Source organism: Phalacrocorax aristotelis, chromosome 6, assembly GCF_949628215.1.
Source record: "Phalacrocorax aristotelis chromosome 6, bGulAri2.1, whole genome shotgun sequence".
Classification (NCBI taxonomy): domain Eukaryota; kingdom Metazoa; phylum Chordata; class Aves; order Suliformes; family Phalacrocoracidae; genus Phalacrocorax; species Phalacrocorax aristotelis.
Window position 1 is genome coordinate 50,310,948 of NC_134281.1, and position 20,273 is coordinate 50,331,220.

The window sequence follows — 20,273 nt, forward strand, 5'->3', positions numbered from 1 at the left end:
AAAAACTTCAGTCCCCATAATATATAGTTATGTGGGTTTTGTACTGTCAGTGGAAATAAAAAAAGAACAACCAACCAAATGAAAGTAATTTGTAAGAGACAAGGTCTCTCTCTAGATATATATGTATATGAGCAAGACTTAACTACATACTCTGCTAATCTATTTTGAAATAGTAAAAAGAATTTGATCAGTTTTTTCCAGCAGACCTGACAGAAAATACTGTTTACTTTAATGTCTAAAATGCAAGACAGCAACTTTTATTTGCTGGTTTTTCTGATTCTGCCTTTCACAATGTTGGTAGTGCTGCATGGGAAAAGCAGATGTATCAGATGACAGCTCACAGGGTATGTAGCGTCTTGTTTCTTTCTCTGCCACCACTGAGGCACTAGGCAAAATTTATTAGGGATTGCATGCCCACGTCCCATTCCCAAAGCACAGCTGATTGTCTTAGTAGAAAGCAGCGATACTGGCAGGTGCTCAGGCTGGCAATGTTGCTGCGGGGAATGCTATAGCACTGCCTGACTGTGTGCTTGATGAATGTGTTCAGGACTTTGCTCTGATCTTTATTTTTCCTGGCAGGGTAGGAGTTAGAGAATTCAACAGTTGTTGGTTGTTGTTGGGGATTTTTTGTTGTGTTTTTTTAAAGTTACTCAGCTTTAGAAGAATGTAGCTAATTAAATTAATGATTTTGCTGCCAGGGCTTACTATGGATCAGGGCTAAAACACCAGAAGTTTGAATGAGGCAATTAACTCCGAAGGTTAGAATCAAGAGTGGTTATTAGGGCATTTGCTATTCTGCGTGTTGTCGGCTAAAGAGGATGCTTTCCACTATACACCCTGCAAAACACCTAAGGTTTTGCCTGTAAGAGTCATTGACAGACGTGAGCAGTCTGTTGGTTTTAATTGTTGCATCTCCCATTGCATGTCCTTATCCTTTTCATGCTCCTGGCAACTCGAGGCCTGTGTTCATTATGTTAACCAATACCTCTTGTTTCCATGTAGAAGTTAATTGTCAGCATTTCTGCTGTATTGCGGTATATGTTTTCATTTAGTGCCTATGTGGTTTCTGAGGGATTACACAAATTCAACCTATCCTAGTTGCAGATATAGTAAGCTCTTAGCACATGTATATAGCTGAAATAATTTGTTTAAAAACATCCTAGTAAAAATATTTTCCTGTTCTTAGCAGCTACAATGAGTTTTCATTTTTTGGGAATAAATAAAACTTAGTGTTCATTTTTTAAAATAATCCTTAATTTTCCCTACTTACAGCAGTCATCTTGTGTAAATAACTTACTATGCTATGTGTTCAGGGAAAATTACAGCTTCAGTGAAGATAATCTCAAAAAACATTTTGGACTTTTTGTCTTTAACACTTTCATGGACACATGAAGGCAAAGAAAAGTTAAACGTCCTTTATTATCAGCTCATTTTGTCAGGCATAGGAAGCCTTTTACATTAATAAGTTGAACCCATGTTTCTAGTTTTCAAAAGTCCTTCTGTGATGAATATTCAAAGAAATCAAAAGTCTGTGTGAAATGAATTTGTGCGTCTTATTTTATTTCCAAAGGTGTAGAGTAAGATTTTCAGAGTGTGAGGAAACAAGTTAGTGTCCTCCAGCTGCCGTTTTTCCTTGGTGCTGTCAGTGGAGAGGGCAAAGTTCTGTGCCACGTATGAGCCTTGAATACGTAACTGTCACTCATGCCTGGGTGAGGACATGAAGGGCAGCGTGAAGGCATCAGTGATGTCCGTGCCACCCTGGACTCTACAGAGCAGGAGGAGTTGTGTGGGCTCTGTTTGGTGTTCTTCAATGATGTCCCTGTTTTGAATGTTAAGTCACCATCTGGTCTGATGTTCTAATAACTTTTTTGCTTGTAACTTCCAAAGCCCTTGGCCTTTCCCCATGAGACTCAAGGCCTCCCTGGCTTCAGGTAGGGTGATGTTTGCAAGGAGGCATTTACAGGCTTATTTGTACATTTTTCTGGAATAACATACCTTCTTTGCTGTCCGCAGCCTTTTTACTTTGTTTCTAGCCTGCATGATTTCTACTTGTATATTTTTCCCATGTTTGGACCTTAAAAGCCCTTCCCTTATAGGAGGTTGGGGCTTTTCATGGCAATTGTGGGCTGTACAGCTATCACCGTTACCCTGTTGTAGGTAACATTCCTCAGTGAGTATTAATCCCTTGAAGGAGAAAATGGAATTGTTTAGATCACACACAATTGTGTGTGTTAACCTAAGTACGTAGTTCTAGTTACTGGGGAGTGTGCGAGGGAGTAGATGCCAAATGTCAACCCATGGAGTTACTGTGCTAGAGAAGGTTTTTCCCTGTGTCTGTTTTGGCAGCCTGGAACAGTAGTGTAAAGTTGATAATAGGAAGGTGGTGCTGTGAACAGCACAGGCTGTCTCAGAGGCTGTCGCATTGCTCAGCACTGTTGGAAGCCATGATAAAGATCAGTGGGCTCGTAGGATGCTGGAATTGAATTTTGCATTTTTGTCATATTATGTTAACTGGGAAATCCATTACAGTTATGTAGTTCTTTTTTCCTCTGTTCTATACTGAAAAGGGAAAAACAATTGTAAATTCAAATTTTCTTGAAGCAAATTTAGGTGTTCTTCTGTAGTATAAATTCTGTTAGTTCCTTTGGGAAGATGGTGAAAATTCTGGATGTAGACCAATAGCACTAGAAAAAGCAGTGGAAGTCTTGAAGTTTTCATAATGTGTTTCTCACAACACCAGTTGCTGCAGACTGGAAAAATTGGAGAGGTGCTAGAGGAGAAAATAGTATTGCAAGGGGGATAGTATGGGAATCTATGGTTCAAAACAGTACTTTTATGTAACATAGCATGATTTGTTTTTACAGGAAAAAAACACTTGAACAAAGCTAATCAGGTTTCGTGTGTGGACACTCAGTTCAGTAGAGGCGAGTATCAAGTGGCAATGCCACTGAGCTGTGTTCTGCAGTGACTGGTTCTGTTGAACCTGTGCTTTGTAGAGCAGGTTAGTGTTTGGGGGTTCTGTTGGAGAAAAGTTGAAACTGGGTTTTGTGTCATGACTTGGTTTGACCTTGGAAAGAGTTTCACACCATTTATTTAAATCTAAGATCACGCTGATACTAGCTGTGGGATGGCAAAATGATTCCTGAGGACGCGTGCTGTATACATCTTGGTTTTCATTTATAGTCTGGTTTGGGACTACAAGGAACCATTATGATCCTCTGGGTTGTAAGGGAATTTGCACGCAGTAAGTAGGGCTGTAAGCCGCAAAATATATGGATGACTTAGTGAATGTGTTTCTGAAAGACAGCAAGCCTTCTTTATTCATACATTCTAGTAGATAAAAAGTCTATTATATCCTTTGGTATTTTATTCTAGATCATATTTATTCTCCCTCTTATTTGCCTTTTTTTCTACATTGAACACTGATTTATAGCCACTGAATAGTCATGCCTGATTTTTGTTGTGTTGCCGAGAGACCTTCTGCTGTTCAAGTAATTGCAGGCTGTGGGCAAAGGCCTTCTTTCTGTTCAATAAGTTGAGCCGATTGAGCTCCATTAGGACTACATTTTAGTATTATTGTTTGTATGACTACAGCACCTGACTGCCTAAGGCTCTGCTTACATTAAGTGTTAAGCCTGGGCTTGAGCTCAGGGCTTTGGCAGCAAGCCTGCTGCGCCACTGCTGTTGAGATTGGAGCCCCTGACTGCCACGTTCTCCTTCCTGCTCATGTGAGGCAGAGTCCAAAATCGGCTGCGCTGCAGGTCTGGTAGTGCTGCTGTCCAGGTAGTCCTGGAAACCTGCCTTCCAGGAATAGGAGTGATGAGGAGAGTGCCATTTGTTACTGCAGTTCTCCTGCCTGTGAAGAAGGGATCTGTTCGTGCAGTGTGTTGAGCCAGGGGAGAATACAGCTTGCCAGGCTTACCCTCTGTGAACTGGTGAATTCAGGGCCTGGGTTACAGGGTGCTCCCTTGAGCTTTAGCACACATGGTTCCCATGAGTGATGGTGCACACTTTCTGGATGCCTTTAGATAGGGGAAATACAGTCTCCTCTGTGGCATGCTTAGGATCTGAACATAAACCCAGGAGGTAATGCTTGACCTCAGACAAATGAGAGAGCCTAGTGAGACAGAATATGTGTCAGTGTATCAGTTTAGTGCCCCAGCGTAATGATAACCTGATAATTGTCAGTTTTTTGTGGGAGTAAGGGTTATAGATTTCTTTTATTAGAAAAAAGAGACAACAGAGCCTGAAACCATGTCCTTTAGATAATATAAGTAGGTAATAGAGCTGCCATCCTTTATTGACGCAGGGCAGAAGTAGACTTTTTAAGTGAATGGCAAGTGGAAGGGATAGGCTATTAAAAGGATGGTAAACAACTTGTGCTTGGTGTGACAGAAAATGGAACCAGTGAAGGAGGGTGATGTGTTTGGAGAAGGAAGCTGGGGAAATTATTTTCAGAGTACCATGTGAATAGGACATAATTGCATTAGTCAGAACCAGAGGAGAATGTGGATTGCAAAGCTTATGCATGTTTCAGACCAGAAAGTTTACTGTTCAGTGTCATAATGTCAAAGTCCTGCTTTGAAAACATTCTTAATAAGCTTATGAACTTGTGTTCATCTCTAAACTTCTGTTTGGCTGCTGATAACTGTAAATTACCCTTTTCCACCCCACGTGTCAGTTTGAGCAATAGGTAATGAGGCTTCCTCCTGGGAGGAGACAGGATGCCTTCCAGGCTTGAATATCTTTCCTGTTCCTAGCTTATATGTATGTAAATTAAAAAATACTGATTTTGGATGGTAGCTCTTGAGATACAAAGATAACCTAAAATGATGTTTTCATTGTATGATCCCATCTGATACAACACATAGGATGAGCCATATGATGGGGCCGGGTTTAAGTCTTCTCCCCAGCTTCTGGCATCTTTCTTCCAGCTTTCTTTGAGAAGATAAACAGTGATGCTGACAGGTTACGTATGTGAAGGCATTCACATTGCCTTAAGATATCCTCACCTGATGAATTCAGGGCCATCCAAGGAATTAGAAGAGACTCCCTTGGCTTCCACATTAGACTTCTGTTTTCCTTTTTTTTTTTTTTAAAAAAAAGGCTCTTTCATGTTACACACTGTCTTTCAAAAAAAAAGTTTCTTCCGCCTTTTAATGAGGAGAGACTGCTGCTGGATTTCAGATTGAGGGACATCCTGTGTCTCCACTGCCCTCTATCCTTAGAAGAGTTATGAAGGTGCTGTTCTACAGCAAACTTGCTGCTGCAGGGTGAGTGCACAGTAGGTAAATCCTTCATTTCTGCTAACAAAGTACTAAATCATGATTTTCTTCTGAATCTTGCTATCAAGGACATTACAAAAGCAGAGTGGGAATTCCCAGCCGAAGGCAGCCATTTCAGTTGGTAACTAACAAGATCCTACAGACATCAAAAAATAAATGAGGTTCTCTGCTCCAGTTACAGCAACAGTCATAGAGCTTCAAAGAGGTCACAGGTGTGGAAATTGGAGGACTCTTAATGGAGACTGAGATAAAAAGGGATTCTCTAAAGCCTTGGTTGTAAGTTTCTGATCTGAAGAGTGGTGAGTAATGCAATTGCTAGGAGGTATCTTTGGCTCCGCCTGGAGCATGCTAAGAAGCAATCAAAACGCTTGCCCACAGCCAAACTGTTCTTTTCCTTTTCACTCTTTAGAATAATAAAAGCATTACACACAAACCCCACTGTTAATGCAACATGTGGGTGAAGTTCCAGGCTATTGTGTATAAAACTCTGTCTTAATTCCAGCAGTAATTATAACTTGTTCCTCTCTCCCCTGTTGTATGGTGACACCGCAGGAAGTGATGCAAAGTTCTCTGTGCATGTGTTAACTTAGGCTGAGTGGAGGAACAGAGTCTAATCTCTTGATATTTTTTTTTCTTTACCTGTCAAAGTCTCAGCTGTAATGCGGTGCAGTTGGAAACTTTTCACATTTAACTTCAATGTTTTGTCTGTCTTCCGTTCTGTTAGGAGCTGGTTCTACTGCTGGTGGATACTTTGCTGCTTTTCTGTTTATAATGCAATCTGACATTTGTTTTCCTCTTTCTCATGAGGCTGATTTTGTTCAAATTAGAGATTTCCTTCAACACATGTTTTCTCATTTTCTACTCTGCAGTTTTTGAGGCCCTCAGCAGTTTAGGCTATGAGGTCCTGCCCTTGTCTATACTTGATAGAAAAAGCATAATGAATACCACTAAAAATTCACCATTTGCTGCCAGATATCTGTGGTAACCTTGATATCTCCTGTTTGAACAGACGGGATCCAGCAATTATTGCTGAATATAAAAGAGTTTTTAGCGTTGCCTTTGTATGCAGGGTGTGAGAAAGTCGAAGGCTTTTTATTTATGTTGCTATATTACACCATATAATTGCATCCATCTTTTGATCTGTGGTATGAATTAGTTCCATTGAAAACATGTTTTCTATTTTTAAATCAGTTGTCTTGAACTGAGTTCTTGAAACATTCTGCTTTTTGGTCTTGTTTTTGTGTAGATTTTCCACATTGTGCTGGGTTTAATATAATTGTTGTTGTGTTGGTTTTGATTTTTTCTTTTTTTATTATTTTCTATAAATCTCTTGATGTTTTATGTTACAGTGTTGTATTTATCCAGAACGAGTATGGAAGTTATCTCATAACATCTGAGCATCTCATGGTTCAGAAACATGTGATGATGAAGTGATGTTAGCCAGTGTTAGAAAGGGAGAGGGGAGATCTGGAGGCCTTGAGTACTGTGTTTCTGTACTTGGCTTGACTGAACAGTCTGTGTTCAGTGATAGCTAGACTGGAAGCTCAGAGTTCCATCTATGGTTGGTAGGGACAGAGAAACATCTCCTTGAAATGCAGATCATAAGTAGGGTGATCTCTGCGGACCTTTTTTTTTTCCTCCACTGCTCAACAGCCAAGTCTGAATTCTGAACCTGAGTGTGTAAATTGCAAATGTGTGAGGTGAAATGGGATTACTGAGGCCCAAGTGACTCTTCCAAGAGTGTCATATTCTCGTTGTCTTTGTGGCTGTTGTGATGCTTGCAAAAAACATGAGCTGTGCTACCTACCAGCAAGCTAGGGCTGCTGTCCCTATACCCAAGTAGCACTGCAGTGTTTCCTTGTGTTCCCCAACCCAAAGTAATTTGCTGTTCTCTTCTATTATGCTTGATGTCTGGTCTGTACAGCAGCTTCTGCGGCAGAGCCCTGGTCTCTGTGTCATAAAAGTAGTAAACAAAATGGCACATGCCAAGTTTGGCAGAGCAGGAAAATGCCAGAAATTCCAAGCATTTGTTTCATGCCCCATACGTTCGATGGTCCTTGAGTTAAGACCCTTGCCTTGTCTTTCCCGTGGTTGTAATGGGTGTTGAGAGTGCATTTGTGCATGCATTTTAATTCCTTTACTCTTTTGCAGTGATTCTGCTTGGGGCGTGTGCTTGCTGGTTTTTTTTTTTTTAATCAGTTAATGTTGATTCTTATCATGTGTTTGTATAATAGTTTGGGGTTGATGTAATCATTGTTACATGTATTTTATTAAGAGATGTATATGTGTGTGTACTTACGTGTTTGCATAATTCATGAAGTCAAGTATGTTCACATACCCCTTGTTAGCACATGAGTGCATGTAGTAAGTATGTACTTCTTTGTATCAGTGGCTCATTGGGAAAGGTGCACTGTATTTATTTGGCATGTATATATGTAAAAAACCCACAAGCTCTACCATTTATTTTCTTTCTTCTACACCCACCCTAAAAACGTAAAGAAAAACACACACTTCTGCTAGGGTTCTAGGATAGTTTATTTTTTCATTCAGCCATTAGTTTATTCGTTCAGGAGTTGTACACTGGGAAAAAAGTGCATCCATTAGACAGTGAGGGCTTTATTTATGAGGGGGGTGGTGTTTCAAAGGGGAGGCTGTCAAGTCCCAAAAGAGCCTTTCATGGTGTATTCTCAGCGTGCTTCTGAGGCCACTGCTCTGCTCATCAGGAGGAGAGGCAGAAATGTGGGCTTTACAGAGCAACTGTGTGTTTCACTGGTCCCTGTGCTCACTGACGTTTATTTACATATTGGGAGAGTAAATGGGTAGAACAGATGGCAACCAGACATTTGGTGGTTCTGTTCCCGTGTGCTCCTCAGGGGTCTTGCATTCAGTTTTTGCAAAAAGCTTGTCCTATAGTGAGGAGAAAAAACCCAGGAGCCTGTTCACAACTATGAAATGCTTGTTGGGATTTTGCTATAGTGACAGATTAAAGCATTTAGTAAAATGTGAAATAATTACAAGGTTTGTTTTACAAGTCCAGATACTTGTTCTTTATGATAAGTCCATTGATGTGTGTCTCTTTTTATTATTATTTCTTATTTTTACCACTGGAGTGAATGCATTTAGACTTGAAGCTGGCAATCTCTTCCTTTTAGAGAGTTTGAAAAGTACAGGTCTATTTATATGGGTTTTGGATACCTTTTGGCCTTTTCTGCAAATACTGTAACTCATTTGTGCTCTTGTAAAAACAGAATATCTGAAAATTTTGCAGGATTTTTCAAGATATCTAATATGTATTTCTTCACTATTTACAGTTATGAAGCAGGAGATTTACTTCCATACCAAGCTGATTTTTTTTCTTTCTTTCTCTTTACACACTGGAATGTTGGAGTAGGGCTGGTCTAGAGTGCTAGGCAGCTTGCTTGGGTGGTTTGGGTTCCTTTGGGTGTTTTTTCCAATGCATGCATGTTGTCTGTTTCAGAGCAGTGACAATTAAAGCACTTCTGGGCAAAACAGTAATATAAAATACACATTTTGAAAATATGTCAAAAGGGGAGATGCCAGTCAGGTTTTGAATGTGTAAAATTCTCAACCTGCACATTGTCCGTCCTGTAAAGCAGCCAGGTGTTTCTCAGTAAAGAGGGGAGAAATCAAATGAAGAGCTTGACCTTTTGCACAGCATGCCAAATCAGCAGCTCTAACAGTTTGTGACATGGTGAATTCCAATGACTTATTGGTAAACACATGAAACTGCCTAGCATTTGCAGGAGAACCTGTCAAATAATGTAAATACCAGACCTCAGTTAGTCTCACCTACGATGTGGAATCTCTTATTAAAATCTGTAAATCAAACCTTTCTGTAATAAACGGTCAGTCCTGAACTAGTTTGCCTTGATCCATGGTAGTTTTCAAAAGTAAAAGTAGAACTACTGATCCTCCATGAGTTAATTGACTCAGATTTTACCAAGTATTTTCTAGTGTCCGTCTTTAAATATCTTTAAAAAAGACAAAACTAGGAAGCCATGCCACACTCTGCAGGAATGCTTACCATAGTAAATGGTAGCGCAGAAAGTGAAAATGGTAAATGTCAAGAAAGAAACACTATCTTCTTGAGACATGTTCAGAAGGTTGATCGTTAACAAAAAATAAAGTGGAAGCTTGCTACTTTTCTGTAGGCCATGCTGCACAAATATTATGTTAGGATTAGTTTAAATGAAGATAATTGCTGAACTAGTAGATTTTTGGCAGTATATTCCACAACCCACGTGAAATACAGAAAATTGTTTCTAAGAAAGAGTTTTTAGCCAGAGTATATTGATAGTGTGCATGGCTAATGAAGCTGCTACGTCTCACTCAATATGTGACAATATTTCTGTGATATATGCAGCAATTCTCTTAAATACTTTGTAAGGCACTTTGGAATCCTTTGAGATCAAAATTAAATACGAGCCTGTTATTAAGTAGGACCTAACTTCCTTTTTTTTCTTTTTTCTTATATGGGGTATTGCTGGTTTTAGGAAATGTATTTCTAAACTCAGCCCACCATCACAGTGCAATTACTGAGTAAATCACATCCTAGATAGTCTTTGCTTTTTTTCCCCCCGATAAAATAACATAGTTTAAATATCTTTTCCAGTGGTTTGTAGCCAGATGCAAAGTCAGCTAAAAGAGATTTTTTTCAGAAAGGTTTCTTTTCTACATCATTATGTAACTAAAAGTGGCTGTTGTAAATACTGCAGAATTTCATGTCAGTCTTGAAAGCCATGGCTTCTGTGTCTTGCTTCCTCCCTTGAGGAGCAGACAATGGCAGTTTGGATGGTTGCATACTCTTTATGGTGCAGAGCTGGATAAGCATTAACCGAATAACTAATTCAGTAACAGCAGGACTCAAGAAAAGTGAATCGGTAAAAACTGGTAACTATTTTTGGTAGAGTATGGCAGACCTTGTGTTTTTTAAATTTAAAAAATAAAAAGTTACAGGTATATTTGTTGAGTCCTCAAATGCTAATCCATATGTGGTCGCTTGTATCTCTGAAGGGTTTGGGTTTTTTATTTTCCTTTGACAGACTGATGTCTTGGTGTTGAGCTGTGATCTGATCACCGATGTTGACTTATACAAAGTTGTGGATCTCTTTCGGACACATGATGCTACCCTCTCAATGTTGATGAAGAAAACTCATGAACCCACAGAAGTGGTACCAGGACAGAAAGGGAAAAAAAAGCCGGGTATGTAGATACAAATACATATATTTATTTATTAATAAATGATAGAGAAACCACTGGTATGTATGATATGTTTACTTATCAGTCCCAGAGCAAAAGAAATAAAAAAGGTACAGATGCTCTATTTTTCCTCAGATTCCCCAGTGGGGCTGTGACTTGGTTTTTTCCAGCTCAGAATTAAGTATTAGACCCATGTAATCTTGCAGGCTCTGATCCAAAGCTCACAAGAGTTAAGGGAAAAGCTCCAGGTGACTTCAGTGAGTTTTGGATCAAACCCTAAATTTTTGTTACATATGAACATTAAAACCGTTAGGTCTTTCAAGAGCACTAAACATCAGCCAGATTATACCTGGGAATTTTACCATTGACTGTAGGGATCAGCGTTAGATGGGTAACAAATACTTCTAGAAATTCTCCTTTCTCATGGTATGTACTGAATTACTCTTCTGAGATCACATCCAGGAGTCTTTTGCTAGGCAAAACTCCCACTGATTTCAAGGACTTGGTTAGATGCTTATCTTGTCGCTCTTACCATAATATCTTAGTTAGTGCCGTGTAATCTTTAATGTATCTATTCTCACAACACTGCTGTAAGGCAGGGCAGGGCTATTTTCCCCATTTTACTTATATGCTAAAAGTACTAAATACCATACAGTTGTTCCCATACCATACCTCTAATTTTCTTTTAATGATACCTGTTAAATTGCTGAGGCTTGATTATTGCTAGCTTAGTGGGTCCTGGTCCATGAGTAAAGCTCAGACTCACTACAATAATATGAATAAGAAAGTGTAGCTTCAAACTGTTTGAGAGGAGAATGAAATGCAAGCCAACAGTTGAAGTACATGTGTGTCTAAAAGTGAAGGAAATGTGTTTTTTCAAAAAAAAAAAAAAAGCTGCTGAGAGTACATGAAAAGATTTTCTGGAGCAAAGTGTAAGGATAGTAGGGCTGAAAGCATTTAGGACTTGGACTGTCAAACAGCTCTAAACCCCTCTGTTTTTGAAAAGGCAATCTAAGTGATAATGGCACATAAAATGTCAAGAGTAGTACTACAGCCACGGAGTTGAGCTTTCAGGAGTTATAAACTAATGGGTCTATGGTTAAACATCATAGAGCTGCCCAGTATGTGAGCTCCGAGCACACAGGGCGGCGGCAAGGAGGTCTGTGAGGATAAACAAGATCATCTGAAGGCTCTTTACAAATGTGAACATAATCAGGTTGCACGTGCATTCTTAATTTGCTTGGTTTTTAATATCCGTGTGCTTGACTTTGTATCATTACCCTTCTTACATGACTAGTTAAAATTTGTGTACAATTTCTCAGATCTGTAAAAGACCAAACTTGAAAATGTTAAAAGTTCCATCATGTGGAAGTGTTTTGAACACCCACAGTGTTTTTCTGTGGGGGTGGGTGCTTGACGTCTCCTGCTCAAAGCTACTCTATTTGAGCTGTCATGGCTAGCTCTAGTAAGTTGTTTTCTATGAACTGCCTCAAAAGAGACATGTACCCTTCCAGACTTCTTTCAGTCATTTGATAAAAACAGGGGAGTGCTGAGACTGAGGAATTTTGGGTTCTTCTCCAGGTTCTGGAGAGGGGCAGTACATTTTAGAGAGCATTGGACCCCTCCTACCCTTTATTCCTACTTGACTGAATGAACCCTGTTGCTGTCAACATCATCCTAGCTCATCCCTATCTCTTCTCCCATGCTGGCTTCTTGCACTATCAGCCTCCATTCTTGTTCTCTTTGCTTAGTCTCCTCCCTCCTTCAAGGATCCTTGTCAGGAGTCCAGCTTCTCTTTCTCATCTATCACTCTTTTCTTTCACTACCAGTCCGTTCCTTGTTCCACCTCTGACTTCTCATCTTGGCCTGCTTCATTTATCTGCCCATGGTGTGACCTTTTTTCTTCTCTCTGATTTCTGTCTGTGGCCCAGTATCTTTTCACGGGCAGTCCCAGTTTCCACCAGCTTTCAGGGACTACTTTCTCTCCTTTCTAGCCCACCTTGCAGAGTCCTTGTTTTTATGCTTTTTTTTTTTTTTCTTCCCCTCACCCTTTGTGAGCTTATAAGTTTTATTTCCTTGTAAAAAAAAAAAAAAAACAGGTTGCAAAAACACAGCAGATCAAGCACTTTCCCCTGGAGCAGTCATCACAGCCTGGCTGTGGAGCCTCGTGGCTTGTGTGCTTTGCTTGTACTACCTGATAGTTCAGAAGACCTTAGATGGCACCTGCTATTTGGTCAGTTCTAGGAGGTGAGCAATTGAAAAAACTTTTCCTTAAAAATAAAATATGCAGAAATTTTTGCAGCAAAAATAGTCTTGAAAGAGCACGTGAAACTGCAGTTTTTCAAAGATCTTTAATGGAGTCAGATGGCAGAGTGTACACTCATGGCACACAGGTCAGCAGTGCTTAATGAATGCCACGCTCCTCCGAAGAACTGGAATACAAGAGCTTTTCAAGGGAAGGACCACCTAACCATTTAAGTGTAGGCTAAACACTTTTTTTTTTTCTTTAGCCTTAGAAGCAGCTGAACTTTTTTTGCTGAAATTTTCCAAATGTTTCTTTTAAGGCAGGCATCTGGCATTGGAAATTTCACCCAAAACAGTTAAAATTTGATGAAACTTACAAGCAACTGAAGACAAGGTATTAACATGGAATGAGTCAGGCAGCTTTTTGTAGTATTTGGTACTATTAGTTCCTTCACTAAATTGTGACGCATATGTGTATTTGCACTGACTGTTCGAGTGTTAGTATTAAGAAATGGATCCTTAGTTGTGATGAGCCACTAGATACATTTGCAGCTTTATTTTTTGTTTCACTGTTCCTACAAATTCATTCATCTTTTGAGAAGGAGCAACAAGACTTTTGTTTCACATATGTCATGGAATCTGACACAAAGTCGTTGCTCTGGGGATATTACTCAACATTCAAGAACTGTGATAATGAACAGTTTTTAAATTTGCATGAATTGCAGTGTTAAGCAGCTATAAAATCATATTAATGACTTCCTGAAATGCTTGACGTAACTCAGCTGCAAGTTACAGGGTGAAGTTCATTGGCTTTTATATTTAGGGAATCATTTATTGACAATAATAATTACATTGGCTTTTTAAATTGATCAATAAGAGGCATGGCAATTAAAAAAAAAAAAAAAAGCAGAGTGCTAGTGAATAGTAGTAACCCAAATACACAGTGTGTGTCAGGAATGGAGCCATGTGCTTAAAGATGACCTGCAAGGGACTGAGTGGAAGAGGGTGTCTGAACCTTTCTGTGTGTATAAAGAAAGGCAGAAAAGGTGGGAATGGTGACTCTTTCCTGCTTGTTTTTCTTGTCTTGAAAGCAGCAGGCATGTCATCACTGGTATTCCCTGTGTTTGCCAGAAGACCTCTTGGTGGTCTTGCAGGCTGCATCGTGTGAATTCTCTCCCTTTAATTGAAAGGGTGGGGACACTGAATCTTTAACAAAGGTGTCTTTTTCCCAAGTGTCAATTAATTATGTTTGATTAAAAAGCATTTTTAAAAATCGTACTGAAAATTATTTCTTCTCATAATTGAATTGCTCAACTTCCATTCTCTTGTGATGTCATGATTTCTTTAGGTCATTAAAGCCTTCAAAATTGATGGGGGTCTAATTAATAAATTGCAATAGCTGTGTCAAATCCTTATATATCTATCATGAGGAGGCAAAACACATCCTGCATTCCATTTTTATACTTAAAATTATTTTTTTAGTTACCATCACTGCAGTTTTAACATTTCTCTCATACTTCCCTTGCAGGGATTTTATAAACTAGTTATGTGTTTGTTCTTCCATTTATTTTTTCGTCACTAAGTAATGCCAGTGTGATTTGAAACACCACTCTTGTATCTCTGGGCAATTGATTTCAGGAATAACTTTTGTCTTTTCAAAATTACAGAAGCAATGCTATTTATTGCCAGTGTACATGGAAAAACCTAATGTGACCTGGCATCTGCTACTGAAAAAATACAGTGCGCTCACATTATTTCATGGTCTGTTTCTTACCTATGACACAAACAAGAGAAACCAGTTTGGTGGCAGTCACGTACCTGCTCCTGTTTTCGTCGAGTTTTCTTTTTTCTCTTTTTCTTATTGCATAGAGCTTTGTGATAGCAGTGTAATACACTACTGTAGGAACAGTCAGGAGATGGGCAGCTACGGGCTGAACTTTGGGAGAAGTGTTGGTACCTTGATGGAAGAGAATCTGTTGCTGTTGTGTTTGTCAGGAGACCCCAGTTAGGTGGGAGTGGCGATGGGTGGTTAGCCCCTACTCTCAAACTTTGTTGACCTCCTTAGCATGAGAATTGGCACTGCTTTAAAGACTTATTGATGAGTTTTTACAGCAAGTGAGCTTTATCCTAAATGTACTTAATTTGTAATAGTGTTACCTGTTCAGGCCTATTTTTGTACTTTGTTGCTGTATGATTAATTTCTGAAAGGGGCTGGGGGGCATTTCTGAAGAGGGTATTCTTGATCACTTGGATCAAAGGCTGCCAGTAGGAGAACTTTCAACAGCTGCATAGATTTTACTGTATTTTGATAGTGGTTATTACTATGGTAACTCTGAAGGAACAGGTAAAAGGGGAAAGTAAGGGATAGGGCTGAACTGGGGAAAATAGGGTTAAAAATAGTTTGTCTGAGGAAAGATCTTAGAGAATTAGTTACTTATAGAGCATGTGTTACTCCAATGTGGTTAAAGGCTTAGAACTTAGGAAATTGAATATTTGCCAGTTTGGCCCAAAATAATAGTATGTAGTGGGAGAAAAGAGGTTTTTGTTAGAACTGTACCATGGCATTCTTGCACAGCCTGCGTTCCTGTAAAGAAAGATCAGTGTATGGTTGCCACCAGAGCGATGGAACATATGACAAAGTGCAAGTTAGAACAAGCTGCCACCACTGTATTCAGATGTTGTGGAAAATTGTTCAAAAAGAAATACTTTACACTTCAGTAGACCAAAGTCACTGCTGATGTACAGTCACTGATTGCAGGAGATGGGAATTGCCACGATAATATACGTGACTATTAGGTATTCTCTTGGTTGGCAGTTTTACAAATAGATATTTAAACCAAGTTAACCCACCCAGAAATATCAATGGCATGAGTCTTAGAATCTATACTTTTATGTGTGTTTGTATAAGTGATTTAGGTTTTCTATTGCTATTGGTATTTATCTGAAATAAGAGATCAGTTGCAAAGTAGTTATGTCTTAACTGAAATTATAATCATTGCCAGACCACCAAATTCTAATGTGAAGTGCTTTATAATGAGGAAGAAGCAGCTGAATTTTGAAGAACTCTCTGCTTGCCTTGTGTTTGTTGTGTAAACTCGGGTAGCAGAGAGAGAGAAGGGAAGCACAGCTCAAGATAAAGCATTGCATGTCAGGACTTGTAGTTGGCATCATCGTAAAAAGCATGCAAAAAGCTTGCAGGGCCAGTGTTCTGAATGTCATGATATGTATCAGCTACCTGACTGAAAAGAAATTAGTAAATATTGTGGATAACTTTTGCAAATTCATCGATTTGCTGGGTTAGTCTGAAACCTAGTATTTCATATTTTCGGGGGTGGTTGGTGGTCCCATTTGTCTTTCCAGCCTGCATTAAGACAGGGTTATATAATGATTGTGTTTGATTTTCTACTTCAGTGGAGCAGCGCGACTTCATTGGAGTGGATGACACAGGAAAAAGATTGCTCTTCATGGCTAATGAAGCTGACTTGGATGAAGAACTTGTCATTAAAAGATCCATCCTTCAGAAGTAAGCTTATGGGTCCTTGTAATAGAAACTGAACTTGGGCTGGGGGGGGAAACAACTCTGGACTAGGAGTGATGGCTAAAGACAAAGTAGGGTGAGAAGGGAGGAGGAAAGGTAGCTTTTCCAATATTCAGGGAGCAGTATTTTATTATTCATTTCATCATTTCAATAAGTTGATAAGCTTGTCTGATACCTTTATTGTGAAAAATTCCAGGGGGGAAAATGGAATGGTGAAAAGGCGACTCCCCTTGAAATGAAGCCAGTATCGCTATAGTTCAGGTACAGATTACATTGAGATTTATAAGTGGTAGACCTGTGTCCGTAAATGAAATGCTAGTCTCATTGTCTGAGTCCCAGGTGGATTAACAGAGTATCTGAGAGAGGCTCTCAGGATTTCATTACACTCTTGTGCATATAAGGCACAAAACCTCAGATATGTTTCCAGGCCCAAAAAGACTCGTGAGAGAATCCATGTTATATCCACCATTAAACTGCGCTGGGGACTTGGATGAATTTATTAAATACACCAGACTAGCTGAGCTTCCTGCACAGCATAATTAATATCCGTTAGTAGAAGAATGAAAGATGGCTTGTTGCCTTTTATACTCTTCTGAACAGTGATTTTAGTTTTCTCGGACACCCATTGTCTGGCGCTTTCTGTGGAAAGCTCTGCTGGCTCCTTCAGACCCAGCCTTTGTAGTCTGCTAGGCTGACAGTCAGACTTCCACCTCTGTGAGACTAGACTGTGGGGCAGCCATCTGAGAGCTAGGAAATTCATCCACGGGGACATTGTAAGTCAAGGATGCGGACATCTGGGGTCTGCTCCCAGATAATAGCTTCTGTGAAAATGCCTCTGGTATGTGCCATAGGCCACAGCTAGGTGTTAGTCTTTCCTTGAACTTCCCACTCCCAGGTGCAAGGGAGGTGCGGTGTGCCCGTGGAAAGATGACTTCTCTTCTGCGTGAGTTTAAGGATTACCCTAGAAGGAAGGTAGTCAAGAGTGAGCCATATGTTAACTGCTGTGATGGAAAGAGCCTGTCCCAGCAGCATGTTCCCACTGGCTGTCTTCTGGGTTTTTCTTGGACACGGCCGGGACCAAGCTGCAGGCAAGCCTTCTGTACATACACAGCAGCTGATCTGCATAGTGTAGGAAATTCAGCACTGTGGCATTCTGTGTTTTTGAGCAAACAAAGACTAATAGATCTATTTTGGGCTAGGGAGGAATGTGTTATCTACTGTTAGTCATAGGCTTGTCTTTATGGCTTTCTCCTAGCACTAGCAGGTGGCTGTGATATAACAACTTAGAAATCGCTGTAACATGTGTGATCTTAGTTGACCTCTGATTTTACAGGTTCATCTAACCAGAGGATTCTCATTCCTGTTACCCTGTAGCTAAATTAATCAGGCTATATCCTGCAGGCAAAACTGCCTTCAGGAACACCTGTTCAGATACATTGTCTTCAGCAGATCATCTTGAGCATAACTGTTTGGGATTTGGTAAATGCAGTGTTGGTGATACACAGATGAGATAAAACTCTGTATGTCTCCCTGTCTTTCTTACCTTTCCATATGCACAGCTATCAAAGCTAATGTAAAGTGTTAACCACCCTCCAAGTAAAGCCCACAGATGATAGGATAGTCTAGAAGCTCAAAGAGAGAAGATCTACTAAGTGTTAAAAAGAAGGGCAAGAAAATAAAAAAATGCTGTTAAGCACCAGGCAGAAGCATTGGGCCAGTATCCACCTGGGTGAGCTCTGACATCTGAAACTGCCTGCTCTGGATGCTCATCCGCTCTCTCTGTTTTACAGCTGCCATCTTGGAGCAGCTCTGAGGAAAGCAAAATAGTATATGGAAATGGTCAGATATTTTCAAATGAGGCAATTCCAGGGTAGCAACAACTGTGGGAGCTCTACGAAGACAAAGTGTTGGCAGCTAATGATGTTTTAACCACTGTGTTGTCTAGACCTGCTCAAATCCTGACTTTCTCATGTGAGAAACAAAAGCAACGCTTAAAACAATCTTTGAAGTCTTTTTTTAAGACATCATAGTAAAGCAAGGAGAGGGAAGAAAAAAAAAGAGCAAGCCCAATCTCGTTTTTCTTCATGGATCACTTGAAGTGACTGACTTTCAGCTACCACGTAGGCTGTTTCTTGATCTCTGGACTTTGTTTTGATGAAATAACAGACTTTGTGGCAAGATGGGAGAATTTCCAGTACTCCTATTTGTTCCTCTGAAATACAATAGACATCTTGAGAGTGTTGCTTTTGTTTGTTTTGCTTTTAATGGTCCCTTTGAAGGGCTATGGTGGTCTTGTTACATGAACTCTAGAACTCCTTCAGTGCTTGTTTTGCTCTTCAGATCCTTTTCCTATTTTCTTTTTTCTCTCCCTTTTTAAGGAGGGGAGTGGAAGGAGGGACAGGGAGGGAGTGGTGAAAGGAATGGGAAGAGGGGAGATGAACTTCTCTTTAAAGCTAGGAATCTTGTTACTGGTAAAAATCTAGATCCCATACAGAAGTGGTTCAAAGGACTTTTGGCTTCCCCTCCTCACAGGAGGGAAGTTGTGTTGACAAAACATCCAGAGCTGTAGAACGCTAATTTAAATCCTTGAAGAAAAACCTTTTTCCTGACCTTTGCCTTCTTCCTATCACTGGATTTCACGCTCTTCACTTTCCTGCCATAAAAGAGCAGCTGGTGGGGAGGGACAGGGGAAAACACATATTCTCCTGAGTACTTGTTGAGTATTAAATATTTATTTGCTCTTGACTTAGGCATTTTGTAATAACGAAAGTGTTACAGAATGAAACGTTTTAATAGGATTTCTAAGTTCATGTGTAACCTGTTCTTCTCTTTCTCAGTTTGGTTAGGATTTCTTTTCCAGATTTGTTGTTTTGATTTGTTCTGGGGTTTTGAGAGTTGTGGATAGCCATTTTGGTTCTGTAGTGTACAAGAGGAGGCATTCTCAAAAAGGAGTCTGGATTTGGCTCCTTTGCTTGCCAGAGGAAATCTGGCAAAGCTTTCCATTTGGCTGTTAAAATTATCCTTCTCCACCCCCCCGTGCTGTTAATCACCCTGATGACAAGTCCCACAGGTAGCATCCTCCCTCCAGTAAACAAGTGCAAAACAATATCAAATACATCCATACAGGCACATTTTGCTGTGCATCAAGATGGGACAGGAGACAAATTTATTGGTGGTGCCTAGAGAGACGAATGCTGCTGGGGAAGGCATTTTCAAGGAAATGGTTCCCTGTTTGGGTAATGAGAGCTTATAAAAAGCCATGAACAGCCTGTGCATGTCATTCACTTTGGCAAATAGCTGCAAGATGAGATACTAGAATGAAAGAAATACAGTTTGGGGGAGTTTCAGAGCCAGCTTAGGGCCCTTTGAAGAGGAAAAAAAAATAAAGTTATGTGTTCATCCCTGGAGCCCAGTTTTGCCGGTGACATCTCTCTGACTTGGGTCTTGGCAGGATGAAGGAGTGAGGAAATGATGAGAATTCCATAGCTGCAGCCTTTGCTTTCAGAGGGGGCAAAGGTATTTGTTTTCAAAGCACGATTACAATGGACAGAGAGCTTTTTGCTCCACCTCTGATATTTATGGTCATGCAAAGTGAGACAGTAAAAGACACCTGTTGGAGCAGGTCTAAATTTGGAGCATTTCCTTTTAAGATCTTGTGGGCTGTGTAAGGGTGAGTTCAGCCTTCGTGGGTGTTCTGTCTGCACAGACGCAGGTGCAGGGCTTCTCCTAGAGAATATGTTAATAAATCACCATGACAATTCCAGCTACTTATTACCTCATGTGCTTCAGACAGAAAGGAATACCTCATCTATAAATATATACAGTACTAACATTAGTAACCTTGAAGTAACAATACAGATCTGTTTTAAGATATTTTAATAGAAAGAGGGGAGTAAGATGGGGGAGCTTTTTCTTCCTTTTCCCCTTGCATCATGAGAGTAAAAATGAATGGTGTAGTATAATTTTAAGTCAGTGTTGCCAAGTGG

General features: G+C 39.9%; 1 protein-coding gene across 2 annotated transcripts in view; it reads left to right on the forward strand.

The window, feature by feature from the left end:
* Window positions 1-20,273, forward strand: part of EIF2B3 (eukaryotic translation initiation factor 2B subunit gamma) — a 104,825-nt gene that overhangs the window by 13,737 nt on the left and 70,815 nt on the right. For both annotated transcript variants that reach the window (XM_075097795.1, XM_075097794.1), the window contains exons 4-5: window positions 10,349-10,508; window positions 16,161-16,272. In XM_075097795.1, coding sequence (XP_074953896.1) covers window positions 10,349-10,508; window positions 16,161-16,272 — 272 coding nt within the window. The remainder of the gene's footprint in view (window positions 1-10,348; window positions 10,509-16,160; window positions 16,273-20,273) is intronic.